The 6,761-nt window shown below is 39.1% G+C and overlaps 1 protein-coding gene across 3 annotated transcripts in view; it reads left to right on the plus strand.

Annotated features, from left to right (window-relative positions):
- LOC108571417 (heterogeneous nuclear ribonucleoprotein 27C) overlaps nt 1-6,700 on the plus strand; it is a 33,313-nt gene extending 26,613 nt beyond the window's left edge. The window contains exon 7 of one of the 3 annotated variants that reach the window (XM_017933448.1): nt 6,543-6,700. In XM_017933448.1, coding sequence (XP_017788937.1) covers nt 6,543-6,607 — 65 coding nt within the window. In that variant the 3' untranslated portion in view covers nt 6,608-6,700. Of the gene's footprint in view, nt 1-2,946; nt 3,142-5,064; nt 5,333-6,542 lie in introns of those variants that run through there. The other 2 variants (XM_017933446.1, XM_017933447.1) reach the window with 2 other exon arrangements.
- The last annotated feature ends 61 nt before the right edge of the window (nt 6,701-6,761 follow it).

Below are 6,761 nucleotides of genomic sequence, written 5' to 3' on the forward strand. Positions count from 1 at the left end.
ATTTAAAAGTTCTTTTTCTCAATGATCGATCGAGTACTGCGAAAATTTTACGAGCTAGATCACAGACCAAGTTGAGTAGAAGTGACACAGTTGAAAATGATTCTAATTTCCTCCTACCGAAATCGTTTTTTTTTAAATTATTAATACATAATTTTTCTGGTCCATTATCTGGTGATTTACAAAAAATTGGCATTTAATCTGTAAATTTCGTTCTATGACGATGTTTCACACATAAACGCGACACACACGGTGAGCGAGGGAAAACAAAGGAGAAAGGGACAGAGAGACTAGAGGAAAAGTTTAAGGAGTTAGTTTAGTAGTGAACTAACGATCGTTATCTAATTTTAGCGACATTAGCTTATCTGATAAGCGCGGAGGGAGTGATTGGCGAAGGAAAAGGGTCGAATGTCGTCGCGTGTGGGTCCTTGGATCGATTAGGGGGACAATCTGTAGGTGTAATAGTTACGTATTGTTAACCGAAGCACCTGAGTCACACACGTGTTGCAGAGCTGACAAAATAAAGTAACAACGTCCCTTGCCACTTGTGTGATTTGCCACAGAGAAAAAGGGGAAAGGAATCAAAGGACAGAGATATGAAACCAGGAATCGAGTAAGAAAGAAGTACATGATCGACAGGGTGGCTGGGTTAATGTTAGGGGAGCGGAACATAGAAGATCAGAGTGTGCGTGTGTGCATGAATATATTTTCATCGAGGTAAAGGGGGGGGAAAAAACTGCGAAAACTCCAAATTTTGCAGTTGATTGCATTTTCTTTTTTTAAAGAATCTGTCGGGAGTAGAACGAGAAAAGGGAGATGAGAGAAAAAGGGTTAAATCGCGACGTAAAAGTGCGAGAGGAAGGAAGATGTGAATTTTGGGAGGGCAGTTACTTCAATTGATGAATCGGTGATTTCTGCTTTTATTTCTCATACGATTCAACACCCTTTTACAATGTACAACCTTCACTTCTACCCGCTCCCCTCACTCCCAATAAAAAAAAACGACACATAAAAAGTACAGTACTACTACTATTGCTACTGTACTATTACTATTACTACTACTACTACTACTACTACTACTACTACTGCTACTACTACTATACTGTAACTACTACTATTATTAATTATGATTATTATTAATTAATTATTATTAATTATTGTCATTATTATTACTACTATTATTATTATTATTCATCAAATACACACATACACATATATATATAAATATATATATTAATATACTTAACGGTGTTTCTAGTGGATTAATTGATACTTAAGATATATTAATAATATTAATATAACGATTATAATGATGATGATGATGACGACGACGACGACGATGATGATGATGATATATATATATATACACAAACGATATGATGATGAGATGATAAATTGATATGCTGATAATTATTATGATTATATAATGATTAATATAGAAAAAAAGAGTGGATCATTATTCATAAAGTACATAACTGGTATAGATTATGAGGATGATTAAATAGAAAATGATATTGATGAAAAAAAATACAAACGAATCTTGTCAATCGAAAATCCATACAAATCTCTTTCCTTTCGTTTTAACTATTAATTTACGCAATTAAGTAGTATTATATATTTTATTTCTATCCAACTGGTTGAGAGACTTAAAACACTGCACAAGTAGTTTATAAACGTTCGTTACCATTTCAATTATTCTTTATCCCCACTTCAGATTCATTGCGGGATAATTGCGCAAGAGGAATGTACGCAACATTAACGAGTGTTCCTTTTCGACTTTTTCTTTTTTCTCTCCTTTTTTTTGTTTTCTTTTTGCAAAAAAGAGAAAGCACGTTGCGAAAATATATATCTCGTGCTGCATGGGTGGGAGTGTGCGAATGGAAAAGCGAGCATGCGAGTGCGCGTAGAAGAGAGGAGAGGTTCCCTTTTTTCGCCTAATTGTTTCGGGGGTAGCCAACCCCTTTGCTGTCCGTGTTCGCTCAAACAACCACTTTTACTGGTCGATAAAAACCACGGACTTGACAGTAGCTCCTTCTACTTTCTTTTTGTCGCTTCTGTTTTGCAATTAGCGTTTAGAGAAGATAAAAAATCGCGCGTCGAGTATTTCCGTTCTCGAGATTGTGTTTCGTTCGTGTGCGAGAAAAGAAAAAAAAAAAACAAAGAAATTTCAGTTGCTGCTTCCTCTTCGGTTTTTCCTCTTCGATTTTCATTGAGAAACCAATACTTTTTACCCCGCGGATATAAATGGTTTTTTATTGGTACAGGATGGAATTACAGAGGTGGTCCACTGTTTCGAAGAGTTACTCTTTTCTTCTTTTTTTTTTTGCTCCTTCTTTCTTTTATTTTATTTTATTTTTTTTTCACGCCGTTGACGTCGTTGAGGGAAACGATCGAGACCAAGCGTCTCTCATTGGTGCAGTGTTTTATGCGCGTCCCAACGTGTCCGCCACACCGCCTCGAAACTGAGCCGGAAAACGTATTCACCGGGTTAAATATATACAGGTGTAATTTCGCATTCTGTTGGAAATTTCACGAAATCGGAATATTCGAGGAAAGATATCCCGACTCAGGTTCGAGGTGACTTGGTGTTCCTCGGTCCTCAAGGGGCCACGAATTTTTCCCGTTCAATTTAATTATTGAAAAATCAATTACGAATCGTTTAAAAAAATTCTTTAATAATCTTTCGTTTGAAAATTAAACAACCCGCGCCCCTTCGGTACGCTCACTCTAAAAGTAGTATCTATAATAGATCTTATATTGCTTAAGTTAAAGAAAAGTACCGACTAGTTTTTACCACTGCGACGTGTGAGAATATTAAAAGTTTCCGTTCGAAGTCTTCGCGTAACTACCTGCTTCTTCGTTCTCGACTCGTTTATTCACGCCTGGCGGGAAACGCGGCGTGCACGGGGCGGCCCGCACCACCTAATTTTCCTCCTTTATTTCCCGCAGACACCACTCCGATCCCAAAGTTCAAAAACACCGAAACTGGAAGCCCGACCTTCATCCCGAACGGAGACGCAGCCCCAGGTCCCCAACGATTCTCCTTGACTCAGCATACGAATTATCATCCCTATAGGCGCTAAGAAATACCGAATAGACGCACAGATCAAGGTTTCTAGGTCCCTTAACAAAAATTTAAAAAAAAAGCAGACGTAGAAGAATAGAGAGAGAGAGAGAGAGAAGAGAGAGGTTGGCGGCGCTGTGATGGAGGAATTAAAAAAAATAACAGATGGTATACAAGAGGTGAAATAGAAAAAAAGAAAAGAAAGAGCAGCGATAGAGATTTTGACTATACAGTCGAATCGATATTTCTGAAAGTGTGTTGGCCATCCAATCCTCTTTACTTCCTTACGCATACGAATTTTCACCCAGTCCAGTTTTGATATATTATTAAGGGAAAAATTGATTTTATATAGTGGTCACTTTTTATAGTGGTCGTTCCCCAGGAGGACGACGATGCCTCGTGAGAATAGCCCGTAAGACGATTTATCGATTAAGGATTTTGTATTTAAGTTACGTGCAAGTGACGGTGTGTAAAAGCATGCGTCCTTTTAAAAATTAAGATTACTTAAGGTCTTTTACTGTGTTTAGACTTGTCGTTAAGATATATACATATGCGAAATTTTACCCACGGGACCATTTTTAACGTCTAAGATATTATTCTTTCTTGCTGCTTTTTTTTCATCATTTTTTTTTTTTTGTTTTTTTAATTTATACGCGTAGGATCTGACGGAAGAACGGAAAACTGACGGGGGTGTCTATAGTCTGTGTTAGATTTATTTAAGAAGAAGCAATCTGAGAGCTGTGTAAAATTTCAATGGAAATTTCGAATAGGTTTGTTCGAAGAGGAAGAGAAAAGAAAAATACTCGTAACATATTTCAGGATCTGAAAGTAGCGATAATTCAATTTCCCGTGTGGCAAGTACAAAATCGGATTAAATTCCATTAAACTGCGTTCGAGAACGGGGTGATATATATACACACACGCACGCGTTCGTGCGCGCGACCGCGACAGCTTCTCAAATCAAACTCGATCGACGGGGAAAACTTCCTTTATCAGTCTCGAAACTTGCCACGACACTCGGTCGATATACATAGTACTAAGTACTTTTATACATTAGTATAAGGCCGTGATAGAGAGAGAGAGAGAGAGAGAGAGAGAGAGAGAGAGAGAGAGAGAGAGAGAGAGAGAGAGGAAGAAAAGAAAGAAATTTGTACTTGAGAAAAAAAAATTGTACTTGAGAGAGCGAGAGAGGAGAGTGAAAGAAGAGCACAGTTTAACTAATTTTTAAGTCGATAAGGAAAGTATATAACGATTAAGGATGATTTAAGGACGTAATATAAGCTTTTCCTACTTGCACGTTACGAGACGATTTTTGATACGATTTATTTCTTTGTTGCACGATCCGTTCGTTTCTCCACGATACTTTTTTTCTCTTCTACTACTATACAATAGCCTTAGATTCTGCTAATATCGACGATATATTAATACATCAATTTTTTTACAAAATATCTTACTTCTATAAAATGTATGTAGAAAATTTCCAACGACGAATCATGGCGCTCCCGTTTACCGCTTCATTGGTAAACCGGCCGCGTTTCGTTTATACTTTTAAGGTCCATTCACGCGATCGAATCCAATTAACCCGACGTTTCAGCTGGTGTGGATTCGTTCAATTAACGTGTCGCGCCTCTCTTCTTTAATCCGCAATTTCGTTTCGTGTCCCGTTGACCTAAAATTTCTCTCCTTCATCGCAGCGTGGCCTTTTACAATCTTCTACTGTGCCGCTCTATATGGATCTCCATTCACGCGATAATCGAAGAGGTACCCAAAAGAAAAAATAGTAAAATTTCCAAAAAGAAATCACTCCGCTTCTATTTTCCATAGAAGTAAATGATATTTCAACTTCTTCGACAATCGTCACGTAACATTACCGACAATCTACCGAAACGATCGTTCCAACGCCTACTAACCGTCATTTCCTGTGAACCATACCTCTCCCAAATTGCGTCCTCGGGCCGCGTCCTGGCACACAGTACTACGTATCTTTTATACGCTTCTAACAGGCACCGAATACGGACCCTCCTCGAGACTAGAGAGCGTTCCTGCTGCTCCAGGAACCAACGACAGCTACAGTGGCGGTGGACCCCAAAGGGGTTACACAGGATCCTCGTCGAGCTCCAACAATTACCATCCCTATCGTCGCTAGAAATGGGATTGAGAACAGAAACGAATCGAGTCCTCGCCGTTCGAATCACGCGAGGTTTCGCTTCTTCCTTATTCTTCTTTAAATCATCGAGATCGGTTTTCACGCTACTTTGCGCGACACACACACACACACACACACACGACACGTGTGTATTCTCTGTTCTCTTGCGTAAATGCGTGTCAGTGTGTAGCAAACTGGAAGCTAGCAGAGACCAGAGAGAGGAGAGACGAAGATACGAGTCATTTTTCTACGTTTTTTTCCTACGGACACGTTCACCTTCTTGAATCTATCAACGATTCGAGGGTTAAAATACGGCGTGTGAGAGTGATGATCGTCTTGTATACGAGATATATTTTGTCGCGAATATATCGAAACGTGGAAGCTTTTTTTTTGTTTTGGTTTTTTTCTCATTTTCACTTTGAAATAACGGTCGATGTTGCCAAGAGGAAGGATTTTCTTTGAAGGAGGAAGAAGAAGAGGAGGTGTTTATCGGTGCATGGAAGAGAAAAACAAAGGCATCTCGAGGACCAATTTTTCTAGGTGACTGAGCGAACACGTCAACTTCATACGTCGTTGTGGAAACTAGAGTTTCCACCCTCTTTCATAATAAAGACGCCTAAAAGAATTGACAGGGATGACGATCACTTTCGAGACCAGGCTGTGTCCCCCGAATTTACAGTTCTCTTCTCGAAGGAAGGGAAGTCGGTCGCCTTTCGTTTCGCGAATGGAAGAGAGAAGGAGAATATTTCGACGGTGATATTTTTCAAATTTTTTAACAGGGCAAACACGTCGCCGTTGAATTCGTTCGTCCAAAAAACTGTGGAGCGTGTTTTGGTATTGTAAGCTTGTTAGATTTAAGACTTCCTGAAACGCAACCATCCGATTCAAGTCGTTCCTTCGACTTCAGCGACTGGAAGCGACAAGTACTTCACGAGTCTACCGATTCTTTCTCACCTTCTCTGTTTTTCATCTCCTCTCCACATTGCCAGCCCCCTTTTTTCTTTCACATTAAACGCGCAAGAAACGTAGCAACGTAATCAACAGAGGAAGAAGAAGAAGAAGAAGAAGAAGAAGAAGAAGAAGAAGAAGAAGAAGAAGAACATGTACTTCGATCGTTGATAATTTCATTGTTCCGTTTGCGCGTAATCATTCACGATGAGAATGTAGTAGTACCACAGGTTACGGGAAAAACGATGTGTATCGTGTAGTAGCTAGATCGATTTTTTGTTCTCTTCTCATTTGTTAATTTTAGTAGTTGCGATTTAAAAAAAACAAAACTCGTTTCAGAGTACGACAAGAAACCTAATCCTTTGTTTTTTTCAATTTCTGCCGTAGGAAGTTTATTTCCTAGACGTGCCGTTCATTTTTTCGACTGGATGACGCGAGGCTTGTGGACATGAGGTAAAAGAACCGGAAAATGCGCGTTTAGCCGCTTAACGGCCACCGCGATTAATTCAAAGGATCCCCCTTTTTTGTCTTATTTCGTATATTAATTTAGAAAAAAAAATAACCAAGCTGGTCCTTCGTCCTTATTTTCGGATCTTTTGTCTTTCT

The sequence above is a fragment of the Habropoda laboriosa genome, unplaced genomic scaffold (assembly GCF_001263275.1).
Source record: "Habropoda laboriosa isolate 0110345459 unplaced genomic scaffold, ASM126327v1 scaffold57, whole genome shotgun sequence".
NCBI lineage: Eukaryota > Metazoa > Arthropoda > Insecta > Hymenoptera > Apidae > Habropoda > Habropoda laboriosa.